Here is a 20,925-nt window from a genome sequence, read left to right as displayed (position 1 = left end):
CAACTTCAGGGAACAGATTTATTAACTCATCCTCTCTTTTGTAAATACTTTTTTTGTTTCTCCCCTATCCATCATTTTATGAAGCAGCAGTTGGAAAATGGGCACAGATATCAAGGCATAGAAATCATGTAGGGTAGACAAGAGAATAGAATTGGTGATCCATGTTATCTGAGCTCTCTATGAGCAACATATCAACTCTGTAAACTTCAGTATTTTCATCTACAAAATGAGCAGAATATCCATTTTGAGATTGTTGGGAGGATTACAGATAAGGTATATGTGTATAAAAACTATAGTATATCCTGCTTAAAACCTTCCAAATGTTTGTTTCACTTAGAGAAAAATCTAAACTTACCATAGTCTATCGGCTAAATATGCTCTGGCCCCAGCTTGGCTCTTGGATCTTATCTCCATCTCACACTATTCTCCAGGCACACTGACCTCCTTTATGTTCTTCAGACATTCCAATCTTGTTCCCACATCTGTGTTTTGCTCTATATCCGGCATCCTTTGACTTTACGTGATGGCTCTCTCCTGTCTTTCAGATCTCCATGAAGCCCTTTCTGACCACCCAGTCTAAAGGAGCACCCCCCCCCCCAGATACTTTCTCTCATCACAGTTGTTGTTGTTGTTGTTGTTGTTGTTGTTGTTGTTGTTGTTTTACTTTATAGCAGTTAACACTACCTGAATTATCTCATTAATTTATTTGTGTTTTTACAAGGGCAGGAAATATGTGTGTATTGTTTCTCACTCTCTAACAGTGCCACTTCCTTCCTGGAATCTTCCCAATGCCCAAATCTTTCCTTTCCTGAGTGTTTCACCATTCCACAGCCAGGAGACTATGCTTTGGGGTGAGCATAGCCTAATCTAGAATTTAAAATCCTGATTAGGTCTCTTCACAAAGTGTAACTTGGCTTCACCTTAACCTAGAGACTCAGTTTTTTCATGACACAAAACTACTTTTACCCAAAGGAGGGTCTGAACAACTCAGCATCCATTTTCAGCCCAGTCACTCATAGGCACTGGTGTCATACACCTTATACACAGAAATTAGGCTAGGTACAGGAGTGTAGTCTGTTACTCTTGGAATAGTTAAATGTGCTTCGAGTGTATCAGCATAAATAAAGAGACACAACCAAGGGGAATGTGTATATTTAAAACTCCTCCCCTTCATTTTCTTCTTCAAATGAATCAGTCCCCACTTCTTCATAATCCTTCTCCAGAGCAGCCAGGTCCTCCCTGGCCTCAGAAAATTCTCCTTCTTCCATTCCCTCTCCAACATACCAATGCACAAAGGCTCGCTTGGCGTACATGAGGTCAAACTTGTGGTCCAGGCGGGCCCAGGCCTCCGCAATTGCTGTGGTGTTGCTCAGCATGCAAACAGCCCGCTGGACTTTGGCCAGGTCCCCTCCTGGTACCACCGTGGGTGGCTGATAGTTGATGCCCACCTGAGGAACAGAGAAAGAGGAGGGACAACAAAAGAAAATGCAGAGCAGCCAAAGGACAACTCAAAATGGGGTTATCTTGGTAATATGATGTGGTAGCAAGACACAGTCATGGGTGTGGGGATGGGAGCAGGCCTGGATATGAAAAGATAGAATCAAAGGGTTGAAGAAACAGAGAGAGGTGAGTGTTGAAGATAAATCAAAAGTGAGTGGAATTGAGTACAGGCAAATTCAAGAGGAAGGGCTATGAAATCTAAAACTGCAAAAGACTAGCTGGAATTTAAATAAAAACTTAGAAAAAAATAAAGACTATGAAAGAAGAGGAGAATAGGGATGGTATTAGGTAGAAATGTAGTGGGGAGATTCAAGGAGACAAATGAGGGTTAACAAATGAGATCAATATTAACGGGGGTGTACAATACATGGTTATCTTGAAAAGGAAAATAGATCCCCTTTTAGAGGCAAATTAATTTCTAGACTTGAAGTTTATTCTTTTCCACGTGGTCATCTAAAGTTTTCAATAAATTTAGGGAAATTTCTCTGCCAAGGGTAAAGTGCTGTTTAAAAGATCATGGAAGTGAGATGCCTGGGTGGCTCATGTCCGACTCTTGATTTGGCTTGGGTCATGATCCCAGTTGTGGGATTGAGACCCACAATGGGCTCCACGCTGAACCTGCTTGAAATTCTCTCACTCTCTCCCTCTTTCCCTCTGGCCCTCTCCCCCGTTCACAGTCTTTCTCTCTCTCTAAAATAAAAAATAAAATAAATAAAAATTAAAAGATCATAGAGATATTCCAGAGCAATAAATTTAAAAATTCAAAAGGTCTTGGGGATTAATGTTAGCCAGTCCCCATGTCTCAGGGGAGTAGGCTTGTTAGAAGAAAAGCAAGGCCTTCAATCAAAGAAAGTTCATTAAAACCCTTGCCTGGACAAGCCTACTTCCCAAGATCTGGTAGCATGGCAAGGTTCTCCAAGCTAACCCTAGCCCAATCTAATGTTAGGGGTACTATCTGAGAAATCTCCCTTCTCCCCACACACATACCCCAAACCAAAGTCAATCTCAGGAACTGTAAGCAACTGGAAGAAGTCTGAGGGAACAAACTGTGATAATATCCATAGGACACTGAGAACATAGTACACCCAAAAAATAGCTCTCCTACCCAGGTCATCATGCCTTAAGTGTCAGCCTCTTAAATTCATAGCTTTAAAATATATGTCTTCTCGAGAGATGTAGGTGGGAATTGCAGCAGTCTATATAGCCAAGGTGGGTAGCCCATTAAATGAATTTAGAATTATCTATTATTCCTCTTAGACAAAAGTAGCTCTTGGTGGTGGAGGTGATGCTAAGATAGGGCAAAGGACCAAAAATGAGAAAGGGAAGGGCAATGAATATAAACTTCACTGCATCACATATTTTGCTCAATCTGACCCTGACTAGAAAAAAACTTTGTGTCTGAAGCCAACTCTCCTCTCTCAAACAGTAATTATTCCTTCAACTGATTCAGGTAGGGACAAACACCCTTGAAGAATGCAAGAGGATGAAATTCAACAATCATATGCTTTTCTGAAAAGCAGCTAAAGATGCTGCACTACCTATCTTTCTGGACATAATCCCCAAACTTCAGCTTAAAATAAGAGATAGAAAGAGGGGCATCTCCTTTTTGTTAACTTCCCCACCACCCTCACATCTCAATTTTTTCTTTTTTCCTATTCATTTTCCTACTAGCTTGTTTTATTGTTTGTTTACATTTTTTTTTAATTTTTTTTTCAACGTTTATTTATTTTTTTTTGGGACAGAGAGAGACAGAGCATGAACAGGGGAGGGGCAGAGAGAGAGGGAGACACAGAATCGGAAACAGGCTCCAGGCTCTGAGCCATCAGCCCAGAGCCCGACGCGGGTCTGAACTCACAGACCGCGAGATCGTGACCTGGCTGAAGTCGGACGCTTAACCGACTGCGCCACCCAGGCGCCCCTACATTTAAATTTTTTAAAAAGAACTCCATATTTTAGAAGATCTTGATTGTTTTCACAGAATGACCAGAAATGACCCATAAAAATAGGTGTAGTCTTGGGGTGCATGGGTGGCTCAGTCAGTTAAGTATCTGACTCTTGATTTTGGCTCAGGTCATGATCCGAGATCAAGCTGCACTGACAGCACAGAGCCTGTTTGGTATTCTCTTTCCTTCTTTCTCTGCCCCTTCCTGACACTCACATGAATGCACACTCTTTCTCTCTCAAAATACATAAACATTTTTTTTTAATGTAAGCAACATTATTTTTAAAAATGGGTGTAGTCTAGAGGAAAGATTGTGTATGTAGCTAGGAGTATAGCAGTGAGGAAGAATGCTACCAAAGGAGATTAGCTAGATCAAAGCCTCATAATGCAAACAGGTCAGTCAAGAGACTGGCAAGTGCCACCAGGAAAACACAGAATGCTCATCTCTGTATCTCTACCAACTGGTACATCAACCCCTGGTGCTGAGTAAACCTCTGAATTATTAAAGGCATGACTGGGAGGTTACTAATTAATATTAATGTAAATGATGATAATTATTTTGATAGAAGAATCTGATTAAAGACCATAGGAACACAGGACAAAGTGGTCAAGCAGTTCACATGCACAAAACCAGCTGCATGTCTTGCCAGTGCAACTCAAAGAAGTGCCTTCTAACATTCAACATTCACTAGTCCTGAGATCCATGGGTCTTCCCTGGCTGTAGTATCTCCTTACTAACCCTCAGAGTCTGGCATTTTCCATACTGTGGACACCTAATCTACAACAGGCTTCCTCAGCTTCTGCTTACTTCTAGTTAATGGGAAATGTCAGGGCTTCACAAAATAAGTGATTCACAATCCTATAATAACCATAAAATTTCTTCCTCACTGAGTTAAGACTTACAGGGTGAACACTTACTTTTTCAAGATAAATTGGGAGAGAAACACATCTTTTATTAAAGGATGGGATTATATCTCTGATAATTTGAATAATTTGGTTAATTCCATTCTCTGATCTATTATCAGATTTCATCTACCTCCACCCATTCATCCTGTTCATCGCACTTGCCCACATGTGTTCTTTCTACCCTGTACACTCCTCCCTATTATAGAAAAGCTCTTTTCTTCCTGACCTTTGAGATGCTTATAGATGTTAGGGTAAGAGCAGTAGGAGACTTCTCCCTACTGTAGTAGTACCCCTCTGAATACTGCAATTGTCCTCCGCTCTCTTTTCTTTTTTTTTTTTTCTCTCTCTCTTTTCATAATTCTTTCCAATAAAGTTTCTCCTTACCTAAAATGTATGAATGAATGAATGAATGAATGAATGAATGAATGAAATTAATGCTATCTTTGTCTTAAGCCCCTCTCACCATATCATCCCATGAAATCTGAAGATCCCATGGAATTGTATGCCTAAGACCCTGGAATTTATACATCCTCCTTTCCCATCCTTGGTAATCTTCTGCTTCTCTAATTGTCTACCTCCTCCCTAAGTCATCAGCTCTCACCTTGAAGCCTGTGGGACACCAGTCTACAAACTGGATAGTCCTCTTGGTCTTGATGGCAGCAATAGCGACATTCACATCCTTAGGCACGACGTCCCCCCGATAGAGCATGCAGCAGGCCATGTACTTGCCATGTCTTGGGTCACACTTCACCATCTGGCTGTTGGGTTCAAAGCAGGAGCTCGTTATCTCAGCCACAGAGAGTTGTTCATGATAGGCTTTCTCGGCAGATATGATGGGTGCATAAGTGACCAGTGGGAAGTGGATACGGGGGTAGGGCACCAGGTTGGTCTGGAACTCAGTGAGGTCCACATTGAGGGCCCCATCAAAACGGAGAGAGGCAGTGATGGAGGACACAATCTGGCTGATGAGGCGGTTGAGGTTGGTATAGGTAGGGCGCTCAATGTCTAGGTTTCTGCGGCAGATGTCATAGATGGCTTCATTATCCACCATGAAAGCACAATCTGAATGTTCCAGTGTGGTATGGGTTGTCAGAATGGAGTTGTAGGGCTCCACAACTGCAGTGGAGACCTGAGGGGCTGGGTAGATAGCAAATTCTAGCTTGGATTTCTTGCCATAATCCAGGGAGAGGCGTTCCATCAGCAAAGAAGTGAAGCCAGAGCCAGTGCCCCCACCAAAACTGTGGAAGATCAGGAAGCCTTGCAAGCCAGAGCAGGCATCTGTCTGGAGAGAGTAGAGAAGGGGAAGAAACCAGAGGACATGTTTATGAGAATACCCTCATGTGAACAAAGGCAGGCAATCCTCTCTGGCTGCCCCACTCCACTCCTCAACATTTTTATGTAGGTAAAATTGAAACAGCCTTGAAGAAGCAAGATAAAAGGAGATGGATTGATCTTGGGAGGACTAGCTGAAATATATAGGGTGGCAAACTGCACATGTACATGCTACGAGGTATGTGGAAGTTTCTAGCCCAGTGGCTTGGTTGAACCAGGAATAAGAGTTTCAGAATGACAGTGGTTAATAGCCTTACTCTTTGAAAGCCCCAACTCCTTCTCCATTTTCCCTGCCCTTGTCATTGGTTTTGTGGGAACTGCCAATTATTTATTTCAGCCCAGTCTTGAAAGGTGGCTCTGGGTACCAATTTCAGAAATATAAATGGAATCAGAGAACCTGAGTTTTAATATCAATTTTACCATTTCCCAGTTGTAAAAACGTGAGCAAGTTATTGAACACCTCCAGACTTCTGTTTCTTCCTGACTAAAGTAGGGCAATAAAAAATATTCATCTCACAAGGATATTGTGATTATGAAATGAGATAGCATAATATGTTGAGCAAGGACTTGACACATAGTAAGCACTCAGTGTTAGCTCTTACCAGAACTAAGTGAATTCAAGACACTTTTCCAAAGAAGACATCCAGATGGCCAACCGACACATGAAAAGATGTTCAACATCACTCATCATCAAGGAAATACAAATCAAAACCACAATGAGATACCACCTCACACTGGTCAGAGTGGCTAAAATTAACAACTCAGGAAACAGCAGATGCTGGTGAGGATGTGGAGAAATGGAAAACCTCTTGCACTATTGGTGGGAATGCAAACTGGTGCAGCTGCTCTGGAAAACAGTGTGGAGGCTCCTCAAAAAATTAAAAATAGAACTACCCTACAACCCAGCAATAGCACTACTGGGAATTTATCCAAAGCATACAGGAATGCTGATACATAGGGGCACATGTACCCCAATGTTTATAATACAGCGTTCAACAATAGCCAAATTATGGAAAAAGTCTAAATGTCCATCAACTGATGAATGGATAAAGAAGAAGTGGTTTATATATACAATGGAATGCTATTTGGCAATGAGAAAGAATGAAATCCTGCCATTTGCAGCAACGTGGATGAATCTGGAAAGTACTATGCTAAGTGAAATAAATCCATCAGAGAAAGACAGATATCATATGTTTTCACTCATATGTGGAACTTGAGAAATTTAACAGAAGACCATGGGGGAAAGAAAGGGGGAAAAATAGTTACAAACAGAGAGGGAGGGAGGCAAACCATAAGAGACACTTAAATACAGAGAACACACTGTTGCTTATTGGAGGGTTGATGGGGGGATGGGGAGAGGGGAAAATGGGTGTTGGGCATTGAGGAGGGCACTTATTGGGATGAGCACTGGGTGTTGTATGTAAGTGATGAATCACTGATTTTACCCCCAAAACCAAGAGCACACTCTATACACTGTATGTTAGCCAACTTGACAATAAATTATATTAAAAAAGAAAAGAAGAAATAAATAAAACTAATTTCAATCATGAAAAAAAAAGGAACTAAAGGAATTCATACAGTCTTAGAATTTTCCCATTGGGTATGATCTATGATACTGGTTCTGAACTTTTGGGGCCCATAGACAGCTTTGAGACAGACAACCCCTATGAGCCCTCCACTAAACAGAAAAAGTGAACATATACAAAAATTTGGTATCTTTAGCTCTCCAGAACCACTAATCAAGTCCAAACATTTCCATTGTAAAGATAAGGAAATGAAAGCTCAAACAGACAAAGTGACCCACCCCACAACTCAGAACTTTCTAGTCAAACCAACCTGATTCAAGTTGTGTGACCCAGGCTAAATTATTAAACCACATGCCCTCAATTTCTTCATCTGTAAAGTACAGGGAAGTGACTTCCTTTGTATCATTAAGGGAATTAAGTGAAGGAATATATTCAATTGACATTTGTAATGTCATTTGTTAAGTGCTCAAGTGCATCAGTGATCTCTTCCTCTTTTCTTCCAAGCTAAATTCTTTGTTAACTTAGGCTTCCAACAAGCAAACATCAAGCCTTCCTTATACTTAGAATTTCCCCCAAACACTATCATAGAGCATCAATAAGAATTAGTAGAGCGTCAGCCTATAGGGTAGTCCATGATGTCCAGGTGGAGGAAGAGGCATCATCCTGTGAATGTTTCTTACAGAGCACAAGCAGAAATTCCCAAATCGTAGGAGTTCTGTCCTGTAGCCAGGGGTCATAGGCCTCCACTAATCCTGTTCAGGCTTAGGCCTATCCATCTTAGCTTGATTTACCAGATCCTCACCTTTGTTAATACTTACCAGGGGTGCCTGGGTGGCTTGGTCGGTTAAGCGTCGGACTTCGGCTCAGGTCATGATCTCACGGTCCGTGAGTTCAAGCCCTGCGTCGGGCTCTGTGCTGACAGCTCAGAGCCTGGAGCCTGTTTCAGATTCTGTGTCTCCCTCTCTCTCTCTGCCCCTCCCCTGTTCATGCTCTGTCTCTCTCTGTCTCAAAAATAAATAAACGTTAAAAAAAATTAAAAAAAAAATACTTACCAGCTTCCGTATGCGATCCAGCACCAGGTCAATGCTCTCCTTGCCCACTGTGTAGTGGCCCCGGGCATAATTGTTAGCTGCATCCTCCTTTCCTGTGATCAGCTGCTCTGGATGGAAGAGCTGGCGGTAGGTTCCTGCCCGAACCTCATCTACCAAGAGATGGAAACTATCAACTCTTCCAACCTTGTTTCTAGAGGAGATGCATCCCTCCCCATTAAATAACATAAAACACTTTTCTGGGTCTCCATTTCCTCTACCTATAAAACTCTACTGAGGTAAAACCAGGCAACCCCATAATAAATCTGCAAAAGCTTAAAAGAATGCAAGAGTAACATAGGCACTAATAGAACCAGAAGTCTGTGACTCAAGGAGGCAAAGAGAAGACAACTGCTCTGCTGGTTGGAACTTTTCAAAGCCTTAGATTCACAACGTTCACAAAACACCAAAGTTGATTGCCCCTCCTTCTTTCCACTTTCACCCCTCAGTCCCTTTTGTTTTTTCTTTCATGCTACAAAGTTACCCAAAACCTGAATTCAATTTCACTTGCATTAAAATGTCCCAGGGAGGGGTGCTTGGGTGGCTCAGTCAGTTGAGCATCCAACTTAATTTTGGCTCAGGTCATGTCCCCAGGGTCGTGGGATTGAGCCCCATGTTGGGACTCTGTGCTAAGTGTGGAGTCTGCTTAGGATTCTCTCTCTCTCTCTCTCTCTCTCTCTCTCTCTCTCTCTCTCTCAAAAAATGTTCTAGGGATACAAAGAAAGATTCAAGGTGATCTGCTCTTTCAACAATAGTCTCACCATAACCTAATAGATGTCAGGCATTAGAGATATTTTAGAATGACAATGAAGCAGAGCTATGCTCTAGGTTCTAGAAGAGTAGGAGTCCTAGAGAGGGTGGCTATTCCGCTCACCTCCAAGGATCTACACAAAGTGGACATATGGCTGACCAAGATGTATCAAGCCCCAACTGCATGCCCTTTTTTTATTCATAGTTCCTCTACACCCCCCCAAGGAAATCACCCATTTGCACAGTAGCCTGGTAGGGTAATCTGCACATTTTGTATTTGTATAAAGTACAAAGTACAAAGTACAAGATTGTGTACCTGTAGTCTGTTGCCCCTAGAAATTAGTGTTCAGGCATTACAGACATTTGCCCAGATATCTCTGTGAAACTTACCCATCCCTTGCTTGGTGAGTCAGCCTTGAAGCTGAGGAAATCCTGATGTTGAGCTAAGGATTGACTCAGGAGTCAGACCCAGGGGGAAGTGATGGTGGGGGCAGAGGGGGATTTACAGGAAAGGTGAAGCACCAAAAATCCTGCTCCAACACAAGTCAGAATTCTTGTTTTCTATGATCCAAAAGAGGTTCAGTCTAGAACTACAGCAACCTCTGGCTATAAGAAAATATGTCATCTGTTATTCTATTTTGTGTGCACGATACTACAAGGTTACACCACACCCATGAGAAAAGACTGTAATTATTATAGAATCAGAAACCTATACTTTGGGAAATGGACTATTTGGAGACTTCTTATAATTTCTAAAATTATTTTTTATTTTTTGCTCTTGGTTTATAGTAAAGAATCTTGACAATTTGGATCTTTCTCAGCAGATTTAAGGGGGTTAAGTACAGGGTATTTTGTTCTGCATAGGTTAGAGCTGTAATGGGGGAGCAGGGATCTGTGATTACTATTGTGAGACTCTACAAGACTGTGGAGATTTCAAGGAGGTAACAGAAGTCATGTGCAGTGGGAAGGTTCTGGTTGAGCCACTCCCATCTTACAATTGGAGATTCTGCTTCCTTAGCTACCATGAACCAAAGCCTCTGCAGCTTCATGTTGTTTTCTGTGGAAAGGATCCTAGCCCATACTCACCGACAACAGTAGGCTCCAAATCTACCATAACAGCCCGAGGCACATGTTTCCCATTGCCAGTCTCACTGAAAAAGGTGGTGAATGAGTCATCGTCATTGACCTTGCTGGCCTGGACACCAAAGGTGCCATCTGCCTGGATGCCGTGTTCCAGGCAGAAGAGCTCCCAGCAGGCATTGCCAATCTGAACTCCTGCTTGACCCACGTGGACTGATATGCACTCCCGCTGTGGAGAGAGTGAAGAATCAAGGTCAGAGAGTCCCAGGCCTTGGTCATGCCCTTGTGCTATATCCTGCACATCTGAGGACTTGTCTCTCCCTGGCATTCAATCCTCAAGATCTCCATCCCTCCAACCATGTCATCTAGAACCAGATGGGAGTCTGAAGTGTCAAGTGTCTGAGCACCACTGCATCTGGACTGAGACTTGGCTCTGAGGAAGAATCACAGTTTTGTGATTTGCTCTAAAGTTTGTTTTTAGGGTTTTCCTTTGTGCCAAGAAAAGGAAAAAGGGCAGCTGCACTGATAAAACAAGAGGCTCATTCCAAACCATGAAATTCCTATACTGATGAAGAAGGTCAAAGGATGAACCAATGATAAGAGCAGAAACTCTGTAAATTCACTACCGTACACAGTGGCAGCATTCATATTCATGCCTAGGCCCTAATCATCCTGGACAGCATCCTCTCTCTCTATACTCTCCCCATCTCCCTCCCTTCCTCTCTTGCGCTCTCTCTCTCTCTCTCTCTCTCTCTCACACACACACACACACACACACACATACACACAGAGTCTCAGAATATCATAGAGCAGATAACACTCATGGAAGGAATATACTTTCTAAGTAGGTATCATGTCTTTAGTGTTCTGGTTATAAATTTAGGATGAAGAAAGGATTGTTACACCAGCAAGGAAAAATTGGGAGTGTTTAAATTAGGCTCTTTCTGAACTGAGAAGTTGGAGATTTTCTTTGTAGCCACCATAACCTGCTCCCTTATCTATGTCAGGCCACATATTAAAGCTGACCTTTAGAAAGTCCTTACTTCCTGTTACTCTGGTGTGAAGCCACCACAACTTGATTTGTCCTAGTACTAATAGTTGAGGATGAGGGTGTGTGTGTGTGTGTGCGTGTGTGTGTGTGAGAGAGAGAGAACAGAGAGACAATGAATATGTGTGTGTGCTTGTGTAAAGAAATTGACTATGGGGTTTTACTAGGAGGTATGGCTTCATCACCTCCATATATCCCAACTGTGAGGAAGCAGTGGCCAGCACAAAGTGGCTCTGTGCCCATGGTGCCCGCAAGAGCCTAGCAGGGAAGCATGTGCTTGGTCTGTGTGTTTCTATTCTTATCCATGACTCAACCTGGCATTTTCTAGCACTGAATAAACCAAGCCAGGAGCAGAGCCTCCAGAGAATGTGGCTGGGCATTGAAACACATGGAGTCAAAGGGAACTTGGAGGTTCTCTGGGCATGGGAGCAGGGCAGCTACCCTAAGTAACACCTCAAAAATCCAGAGGTGTTAGGACCCATTACTCCCTAATTCAATTTTAGAACTGTGTCCCTACCCTACACCTGTCTCTATGCCCTTGCCTTAGAGAGCACAGAGCACAGATGTTCACAGCAGCCAAACTGGAACATAGCCCTATCTGGGAATACAACCCAGCTATATTTCCATGAGTCTGGTGGCCAGAGAAAGGTTTCACTCACAAAGCTGTCCATACCCCAGAGTTTGAATTTTGCCTTCACAATTTACTTGCTGTGCTGTGTGAATTTGGCTGAGTTACTTAACTTCCCCTCATCTTAAAATAATAATTTAGCCATGATTATTGTTGTTTTGCCTTAGCCATTATCATTTTCTTTATGATACTACCTTGTAGCTTTATTCTCCACACAGAGGAGGCACAGGTAGAAAGTTAGAGAACTTAGGTCCCCATTCCACTCACCTTTACTGTGAGGTTTATTTTCTGCCTTCACCTTATGTCTCAATTCAGACCTTAAAAAAGCACCCTACACCCAGGAACCACCCCCAAATCAGTGTAGTATCAATCAGTCCACATCTTTCACATCCATGAAGACATGACTTCCTAAGGAGGTGTCTAAAACTGAGGGGACATTGGAGAGGCCTAAAAGGAGTCTGATCCTGTGTATCATCCTTCTAGGTGACAGCATTCTCTGTGGCTGTGGCTCTGACACTCAGCCTTCTGAACCTTGCCCCCCCACCCCCAACCACCACTACACTCCAACTATCTTCTGGGCCTATCTGTGATGCTGTCTGCTTTCCAGTCAGCCTTCCCTTCTGGAACACCCTGAGATTTTCCAGCAAGAACACAGGGATATTTCAGAAATATCAAAGATCATATGAGGAAGAGTAAAGGCTCTTTGGGACCAGAAGACTAACAATATGTTGATATCAATGATATCATCCTCTTTTGATATCCCCTTTAATATCACACACACTAATAAATATGCCAGTCTTCACAAAATCTCTCTCTCTCTCTCACACACACACACACGCCTTAGGAAGAGCTATTTTCCCTGTTAAGATAATTTACAAGAGTAATTAGAAATATAAAATAGACTCCAAAATAACTGACAGTCTTCCAAAACCCAAAAGTGGCTATGCTAATCAAGAGAAAATGAAAATCCCCCAATGCCATTCCCCACTAACAGAACCAGAGCTCCTGGGAGAAATAAAGAATTCTAAGTCTGGGGCAAGCAATGTACAAGATGAGCCCAGAAAATTGTATGGTGCCTGAAAGCACAGAAGCTAACACAGACTAGGGTGATGTCAAAAGTTATCTCAGAATCAACTTGAAGAGGCTCCCATTGCCAAAGATGAGACAATATGAGCATCAAAAAGAAAAATAATGGTACTTGATTGAAACAGGGTATATATGTAAAAATCCACAACTCCTTGGGGTGCCTGGGTGGCTTAGTCAGTTAAGCATCCAACTTTGGAATTTGGCTCAGGTCATGATCTCATGGTTCATAAGATCCAGCCCCATGTCAGTCTCCACTGGCAGTGCAGACCCTGCTTGAGATTCTCTCTCCCTCTCTCTCTGCCACTCCCTGGCTCACTTTCTCTCTCACACAAAATAAATAGATAAACATTTTTTTAAGTCCACAACTCCTTAGTGTTATTTAAAAAAGAAAACAGAAATAAAACTCATTTGTGCCCATTCAAACAGCCCTGTTGATGAGGGAGAACTAAAGAATCCCAACTAATCAATGAAAAGGATATTATATCAAGAAATGTTGCCACATTACAGTTCCTAATTACATAATTGATTTGGACAAGGATGCCAACACCATTAAGTGAAAGGCTGATTGGAAAAGAATTGGATATTCATATAGCGCCAAAGAATCACTGTTACTTACAGGTTACGGGGGTGGGGGGAGGTAACTAACAACAGTTATCAGCCTAACACTGGGATCAATCTTAACACTACCAATAGTGAGAAAACCAGACATTATAGACCTCTTGATGTGATGCAACATAACATACACAACACCACCCATGAGGGGTTCTTGTCAAAAATACTCAGCCTTAATCTATTAAACACTTTAGATTTAGTTTCCACACTTTAGAAAACACAAGGATCAGAGTGATGTTAAGTGGCATCATGAGAAAACAGTAAAATAAATCCAGAAGGTGAAAAATTCTACAGGAAAACTGATCCAATCTTTTCAGTTCATGAAAAATAAGGATGATAGAAGAGATCATATCTTTGTTCCACATCAAAGGAACTTAAGAAACATAACATTCACATGTAGTATGTGCACTTTGCCTGAATTCTGTTTTGAACAAATTAAAATTATTTGGGGGACAAATATAGAAATTGATTAATTTTGTTAAGCATGATAATGAAAATGCAGTTAAATATGACAATTTACTTATTTTTAGTAAGTAAATTTCTAAAGCATTTGGGGCAAAATGTCAATGAGTCTGTATTTTACTTTAAAATACTTCAATAAATACAGCAGGCAAAGTAAATATGACAAAATTATTATTATTATTAAAGCTAGCTAATAGATGCATAGCTCCATTATAATGCTATTCAATAGCATTTGAAAAGTTTGAAAATTTTCATACTAAGAAGAAAATAATTAAAGAAAGGAACGAGGAAGAATGGGAGTAAGGACTCCACTCACCATAATTACCTTATCCTGAAGGGATCAGGCTCTTCCTGTCCCAGTTCACTTGGTCACTTATTCAACTAACATTTACTAAGAACCTAATTTATCAGAGCACTGAGCTATCTTCTCCAGCCACTCTACCCAATCACCATCCCCATCTTCCTGCCTGGAAGTTCTACATAGATAAACACAGAGTGGACCCAGGCCTTAGGAGGCCACCTATCATGTCCAAGAAAGGTCACCTACCTGGGGTAACCAGGGACGTTTTGCCAACTCCAAATGTTTAGGATACTAGAATTAGACTGGCCTTGTGGATCACCAAATAGGATTCCCTTCCCATTTCACAGATTAAAACTCAGAGGCTCAGAAAAGTAAAAGGACAGATTCAAGATTTCACAGTTCTTTAGCAAGAGCCCAGACTGGAATCCAGGTCTTCTGACCTCAGCTGAGTTGTTTCCTTTACACCACAAAACCTCCTGCCTCACTTGCACTCTGAACTTCCAGGGCCCTGGGTTGTGCCAACATTTATATCAATGCAAGCCTGATAGTGTATAGCCAGGCCAAGCTTGTATAGCAAAACTCCAAACAGAAAAAAGCTCCAGGGAGAGAGAAACTGAGAATGTCTTATGGTGGTAGCCTTTTTGAAAATGGGTCATCCTTCTCTGACAGAACCAATGATCTGTTTCTCAGGGCTGGTGTGTGCAAGGGGAGGGAGTGGGTTGAGGTACAGAGTAAGCTGACCCAGCAGAGGATATTTAAGTCATACATTTGCTCCAAACTCAGATTTCAGATTCCCCTCTCTAGCCAATCAGAGCTCATGCTTTCTCTCACACACTATTTCTCTCTCTCAGTTCTATTTTGAATCTGGGCTTATAGAGCTCAGACCACTTCTGCGCCCTGGGTATGCTGTGATGGAAAGGGGGTCTCCTGTATGCTACTGGACCTCTCTCCCAGCAATCTAGGGGGTGAAGATGAGGGAGACAGAGAGACCTAACAGAGGAATTCCTTTCCTCAAGAAAAGTATGACACACCCTTACACAGACCTAGTGCTGGGATAACTACAAAAGTTACCCACTCTGTCCATTCCTGCAACAAATATTTATTGTGTTATTATGTACCAAAAGGTACTGAGCTAAGTCCTACTCATCCTATTCATTAAATTTCACTTCTTACAGGAAGTCTGGAAAACCACAAAGCAGCAAAGAGCCCCTACTATGTGCTCCTGCAATCCTCTTCTTCCCTATTGTTGCGTTTATCATACCACATTATAGCTGCTTATTCAGTTCTGTGACTTTCCTAGCAGAGAGAGTAAGTTCTATGAGAGCAAGGAACCCTTGTTTATTCACTACATCCCCAGCATCAAGCACAGTGCTTGAATGTACTGGGTGCTCAATAAATATATGAATGATTAGAATAAGAACTCTATCCTGGGGGCCGGGGGGTGTCTTATAATCTATTTGACAAGAGAGTAGCCAATGCCTAAAAGACAATGGGAGTTCAAAGGAGAAAAAAACAACTCTGGCTTGGTTTCCTGGAAGAGGAATATTTGCAGAGACCTTGACGAATTTAGACATGCCAACATGATTATTTTAGTTGGGCTTAGGAGCATGGTGAACAAAAGGCAGGAAATTTTAGGACAGGTCTCGCCAACCGCTCAGTTAGCCTGAAGTGTCGGCTCATGAAAGGCAGAGTAGATGAGAAATCTGTGCCACCTACTATCATCTTCCTTTGAGAGGGGAGCCTATGTTTTGCAGAACATCAAAAAAGAAATTCTAGAACTTTACAGCCCTTTTATAATTCCACTATAAGAAACCTTTTCTTATATCAATCTTATATCATTTCTATTTCAATATTAGTCATTCCTTTTTGTTTTACTGCCAAAGGACTAAGATCAGCTCTAGGATCCTCTGTAGAAGGAGGTTTTGTAGCTTCAAAAGTTATTTTGAAGTACCATAAAACAGTAAAACTGGCATATTGTCTAGGAGAGGAAATAACACAGACCAGCAGTATATGCCACATGAAAATCTGAGACCAGTCCATATCCCCTGACTACCAATGTGGTCAAATGTCACACAGTTGCTTTCAGGAAGCATATTATTACACCAGATTATGTCTAATTGTCAGGCTGGGCTAATAAATTACCTATATTTTAGGATCTAGGTCAGAGATAGCAAACAAAAAGTAGATCCACAGTGTTATGGAGGAATAATTAAAGAAGAAATATTTGTAAAAGATTGAATTATCTCTGCTCAAAGCACTTCAATTAGAGCACATTTGGAATCCCTCAGAACAAAGAATAGATAGCAAGCCAGAAACAGTAAGAACAAAGACTTGACCTAAATTAACATCAGTAAGTGAAAGTGGCTCAAGAGAGGGGGCTCAGATTATAGGTACTGCAGTTAGGGCAGCAATAGGGATGACATAGACCAACTTTAAGAGTAGCAGGCATGTTTGGTAAGTAGACTCCCAGCATTAGAGAGACATTAATGTCAGAAGGCCCTTAAGCTTTAGCTGACTTCGGGAGCAAGTGTGAGAGACAGTTAAAGAGTTTTAATCTGATGTACACTGCCCACTCCATTTTCCCATTCTCTTCCACAGTTCATTATCTGGGACAAATTCTAACAGCAAGACACAGACAGAGGAAATGTCAACCACAAAGGCCACAGATAGCACAACTGGTCCTTTGGTGGCCAAAGGGAAAAGGAGCAGTTGGTCTACTTCTGCCCCCAAGATTCCCACCCACCCCCCTATCACTGGTCCTGAATTCCCCAGCTATTTCCCCCTCAGAACTTATTTTTAACTTTTCATCTTCCTCTCAAGGTCACTCAGGAGCACTCTCAGAAAAGACACTCAGCAACAGCATTAGCCATTTAGCTCAGGGCCTGACCTGAGCTTGGAAGCTTCCTATGAAAACTCCTCATTTAACTGGCACCTTTGCCCAAGCCACTGCCAAAGGAAATTCTGTTCATCTGGCTCCTCTGCTGTTCAGAGGCATGTACCCCACTACCTCTGGGGAAACCTGCACTTTGTGATGGGAAAGGCAGTGCAGCAGTGACTCCAGCAGTGCTCTGAGGTCAGAATAGAAGTACGGACCCTGCAAAGCTCAGCCATGCCTGCCTGCAAGGGGGCAGTTGGCAGAGGACTGCAGACACGGAAGCAGTGTCCACCCCACCCCTATTCTCCCCTCCCCTCTAGCTGTCCATTTTTGCCATGAAACAGGCTCTTTGTTGCCACTTTATGCCTATTCCCATCCAAACTGGTGCTCCCCAGTTCAGAAGGAATGCAGAGAAGGAGGCTATGCTGCAGATGTTCTCACCTCCCAAAAAAACCACATACACTTTCTCTGTGCTCTGGTATCATTGACATGGTCTTGGCTTGGGGCACTTGACCAGGAGTCTCCATAACACTTTTCCCAAAAGATGTCATAGTCTCAGTTCCCAGGAGAACTGCTCACTGGAGGGACACTAGGAGCAGATGGGAATGCTCAGTTATAGGATTAGTTATACATTTCTTACTCAGAACCTACAGAAATGTTGTAGCTAATTCTTCTTAACACAGAGGCAGACTTCCCCTCAACCCCACAAGGGAAGGGGAGCCTGGGGAATGGGTGCCTGAAACTTAACCTGTTGGAGGAAGTGAAGCCCTTCCTGCAAGGGTGGGATTCTTTGGGTTCTAGGTTTATTAGATGTGTCGTTCTAGCCTTTAAGGAATGAGTCAAGAGATTTTTAAAAAGAGGTTCTATGAGTGGGAAATGGTCAATAAGTGTTTTCCCATTAAGACAATGCTATCCATGTGATTAAATATTTTAAACAGAACCTGCTATATAAAAGTCAGTTTCAAAATAAAAGATACTCTCTTTTCAAAATATTCAACCACAGGTTTTCAGTTAAGCAGCCACTTTTAATTTTTTTTTTCAACATTTATCCATTTTTGGGACAGAGAGAGACAGAGCATGAACGGGGGAGGGGCAGAGAGAGAGGGAGACACAGAATCGGAAACAGGCTCCAGGCTCCGAGCCATCAGCCCAGAGCCCGATGTGGGGCTCGAACTCACGGACCGCGAGATCGTGACCTGGCTGAAGTCGGACGCCCAACCGACTGCGCCACCCAGGCGCCCCAAGCAGCCACTTTTAAAGTACAGTTTTACTGTTTAGAATTTTTATTTCCTGGATATTTTTAGAAACTTGCCTATTGAAAATACATCAAAGTTTGCTCACAGGGCCACATTTTTACGATCCTTGACTCCCTTATAAGCCTACTTTAGGCTCCACACTGAGAGTCACTATGGCATTCAGGTCAGTATTAAAACATGCACGAGAAAGCACTTTGAAAATTATAAAGCACTACATACTAGACATAAATATTAAATATCAAATCTTGAGTATCCTGCCTAGGATTTGCTTCAAAATAATGGGACGTGAGCAAAGGGGGAACAAATATGAAGCAAAGACTTGTCATAAGTAGATAATTGTTGAAATTGAATAAGGCATATACAGGAGTTCATTATACCGTTCTCTCTCCTTTTTATATGTTTGAAATTCTCCACAATAATCCTGAGAAACTTAACAGAAACCCATGGGGGAGGGGAAGGAAAAAAAAAAGAGGTTAGAGTGGAAGAGAGCCAAAGCATAAGAGACTCTTAAAAACTGAGAACAAACTGAGGGTTGATGGGGGGTGGGAGGGAGGGGAGGGCGGGTGATGGGTATTGAGGAGGGCACCTTTTGGGATGAGCACTGGGTGTTGTATGGAAACCAATTTGACAATAAACTTCATATATTGAAAAAAAATAAAAAATAAAAAATAAAATAAAATAAAAAAGAAATTATCCACAACAAAAAGCTTAAAATAGTAAAGCTAGGGGTAGCCTTGCAATTTGAGCCATAACCCCTCTTCATTTTGTAGATGAGAAAACCAGCCCAGAGAGGTTAAATGACCTTCCTGAAGTCACATAGCTAGCTACAGAGCCAAGAGTCAAAATTCTCCTCTGGGCTTCTTCTTTGGCCTCACAGCAGGGGCATCAGGCAGGAGTGGATTCCTTTGGCCACTATGGCCCCCAAGTTCTTCAAGCTCCCAGGTGTGTCTGGGAGCATGCTGGTGAGAGGGGGCTGCTGGCAGACCTCTAGCTAGGAACAGCAGAGCTGGAGCCAGAGCCAGAAGGCCCTGGGCACTTTCCAAAATGAGCAGAAGCCAGGGGAGGAGGGGAGTTTTCTCGTCACTGACACCTAGAGCAAGAGTGCCCAGAGAACCTGACCTTGGCTTATGAGACTTGCTTATTCTGTCCCCCTCCCCCACCCAACCTTTCCAACCTACCTCCCCGCTGCCAAATGTCAGGGCTCTGAACAAGGAGGTTCTGGGTTTTCAGGCGTTCTGGGAAGTGGATTGGGGACGAATTTACCCACCCCCGGGGCTCCAGGCGGCCCGGGGCGGGAGGAGGGGAGGGCGGATGGGAGGGATTCTAGAGGGTCTGGAAAGCCCCTCTCCAACGAGTAAGATCTGCATCCGCAAAAAAAGGTAGATGTGGGGGAGGGAGAAAGGAGCCGCTGCTGAACCCCTAACCACGATAGTAAACAAAAAGAGAAGTGTGAGGTCCCCTGGCCTTCCGGAGGGAGACTTCTGTGTGCCAAAGTCCTTCTGACTTTGACCGCTGGAAAAACGGGAGTTGGCGTAGGTGCCAGGTGTCTGGGAAGCTGAGCGCGCTCAAGTTGAAGTGCCCCAAACCCAAGCAAATGTCCAGAGACAGTAAGGAAAACGACCTCAAGCCTAGGGAGACTGTGACGTCTTAAGTTCTCTGTCATATTCTGGGGCTCTGTCACATTTCAATGTGTTTAGGGACTGACTGCACCCACTCCCCTAGCCGCCCGTGCGCAGCCCACCCATCTGGAATCCCTGGACTGTCTCCTACTTAGCCCACTCTAGTCTCTGAGCTGCCTGTCTGGGGATCCCTCAGAATCTCACCTCTTCTGCGCCGGCTTCCCATGTCCTCCCTCTCCTCACCTGTGTGCGCAAATGTCCCTTAGGTCCCTTTGAGGGGCGACTTGTCCCAGGTCTCTATATCTAGGGTACTGACACGGGCGGGCTGCCGTCCGCCGGAGGGTACGGACCCCGCGACCCTGAGCTGACACCCCAGGAGACTTCAAGGTTTGCAGATCCAAAGCGATGGATCCGTTAGCCTCCGCGTAGATATGGCTCTCGGCTGGGTGCCAGCCCTACGCCCCAGATCCCCGGCCGGCGGCCCCAGGCCCTGGAAAAGCTCACCATCGCGGCTGCTCTCCTCGCCCGCTCGCCTCCCAGCTGGGCCTGCCCACCCCAACTGCTCCAGATACAGCCGCCTCCGCTGTTGTGACACACTGGGTGGGAGGGAGCCAGGGACAGACATGCTGGGCCAGCAGCTGCCCTGCAGCATCACAGTGCCCAGGGAGGGGAGGGACTGGGACAGGTCACAATTGCTCCTCTCCGCCCACCCAAGGCTCAAATCTCTGGGCACCCGCGGTGGCCCCGCCCCGCCTCTGGGTCCAGCTTCGGTTGGGTAGAGCACAGCGCTGTGGGAATAGTGAGGTTGGGTTCCTAGAGGCTCCAGGAGGGAGGCGGTCCTATTGCCAAAGGCACTCCTACACTCTGTAAGATTGGCCATTATAATTCCAGCTGCTTAGGAAAGAAATGTAAAC

At 43.4% G+C, this 20,925-nt stretch overlaps 1 protein-coding gene across 1 annotated transcript; it reads right to left on the bottom strand.

The window, feature by feature from the left end:
- Positions 1-1,136: 1,136 nt before the first annotated feature.
- On the bottom strand, positions 1,137-20,648 carry TUBA8 (tubulin alpha 8). The gene is made up of 5 exons (XM_040462962.1): positions 20,516-20,648; positions 10,131-10,353; positions 8,259-8,407; positions 4,950-5,630; positions 1,137-1,448 (listed from the first exon to the last, which is right to left on the bottom strand). The coding sequence occupies exons 1-5, from the start codon at positions 20,516-20,518 to the stop codon at positions 1,155-1,157; spliced, it is 1,350 nt and encodes a 449-aa protein (XP_040318896.1). The 5' UTR covers positions 20,519-20,648; the 3' UTR covers positions 1,137-1,154.
- Positions 20,649-20,925: the final 277 nt, after the last annotated feature.

This window comes from Herpailurus yagouaroundi, unplaced genomic scaffold (assembly GCF_014898765.1).
Source record: "Herpailurus yagouaroundi ecotype Mexico unplaced genomic scaffold, PumYag 355, whole genome shotgun sequence".
Taxonomy (NCBI): domain Eukaryota; kingdom Metazoa; phylum Chordata; class Mammalia; order Carnivora; family Felidae; genus Herpailurus; species Herpailurus yagouaroundi.
Note: the sequence above shows the minus strand (reverse complement) of the source record. Positions and strands in the feature narration are given on the sequence as shown.